The 994-nt window shown below is 57.5% G+C and overlaps 1 protein-coding gene across 1 annotated transcript in view; it reads right to left on the bottom strand.

Annotated features, from left to right (window-relative positions):
• The window catches only part of LOC104291240 (loricrin-like), a 5,073-nt gene extending 4,629 nt beyond the window's left edge, over nucleotides 1-444 (bottom strand). Inside the window, exon 1 of the mRNA XM_009890449.1 lies at nucleotides 130-444. Coding sequence (XP_009888751.1) covers nucleotides 130-444 — 315 coding nt within the window. The remainder of the gene's footprint in view (nucleotides 1-129) is intronic.
• Between the last annotated feature and the right edge of the window lie 550 nt (nucleotides 445-994).

Genomic DNA, 994 nt, shown 5'->3' with positions numbered 1-994 from the left:
GCCCAGAGCCCGCCCCGCCACCGCTGTATCCCCCTCCCATGCCATAGCCTGAGGAGCCCCCACTGCAGCACCCGGATGATCCTCCACTGCTTCCACCTCCCATGATGCTCTTTGATCCTGAAGACCCACCACTCGATCCTCCTCCCATGCCATAGCTGGATCCTCCACTGCAGCATCCAGAGGAACCTCCACTACCTCCACCACCAATGATGATCTTTGTTCCTGAAGACCCACCACTCGATCCTCCTCCCATGCCATAGCTGGATCCTCCACTGCAGCATCCAGAGGAACCTCCACTACCTCCACCACCAATGATGATCTTGCCTCCTGAAGACCCACCACTGGATCCTCCACTACAGCATCCGGATGATCCCCCACTGCTTCCACCTCCCATGATGCTCTTTGATCCTGAAGACCCACCACTCGATCCTCCTCCCATGCCATAGCTAGATCCCCCACTGCAGCACCCGAAGGATCCTCCACTACTTCCACTTCCAATTATGATCTTGCCTCCTGAAGACCCACCACTGGATCCTCCACTACAGCATCCGGATGATCCCCCACTGCTTCCACCTCCCATGATGCTCTTTGATCCTGATGACCCACCACTGTATCCTCCTCCCATGCCATAGTTTGAAGATCCCCCACTGCAGCATCCAGATGAGCCGCCTCCTCCACCACCGGAGCTAATAATGATCTTCTGGCCAGATCCACCACTGCCACCACTGTATCCTCCTCCCATACTGTAGCTCGAGGATCCTCCACTGCAAGGCTGTTACTTCTGGTGGCTGGGAGGCCAGTGGCAGGCCTGCTTGGTCTGGTGGGACTCGATGTGGGGAATGACAATGGGGCATTTCTGTTGCATGGACTGGCAGGAGCCTCCGCTGCCCCCTCCAGAGCTGATGATGATTGCGTGGCCCGAGGAACCACCACTGCCACCACTGGATCCTCCACTGCAGCATCCAGAGGATCCCCCACTACCTCCACCACCAAT

The sequence above is a fragment of the Charadrius vociferus genome, unplaced genomic scaffold (assembly GCF_000708025.1).
Source record: "Charadrius vociferus isolate BGI_N301 unplaced genomic scaffold, ASM70802v2 scaffold698, whole genome shotgun sequence".
NCBI lineage: Eukaryota > Metazoa > Chordata > Aves > Charadriiformes > Charadriidae > Charadrius > Charadrius vociferus.
This window is presented reverse-complemented; position numbering and strand designations above follow the sequence as displayed.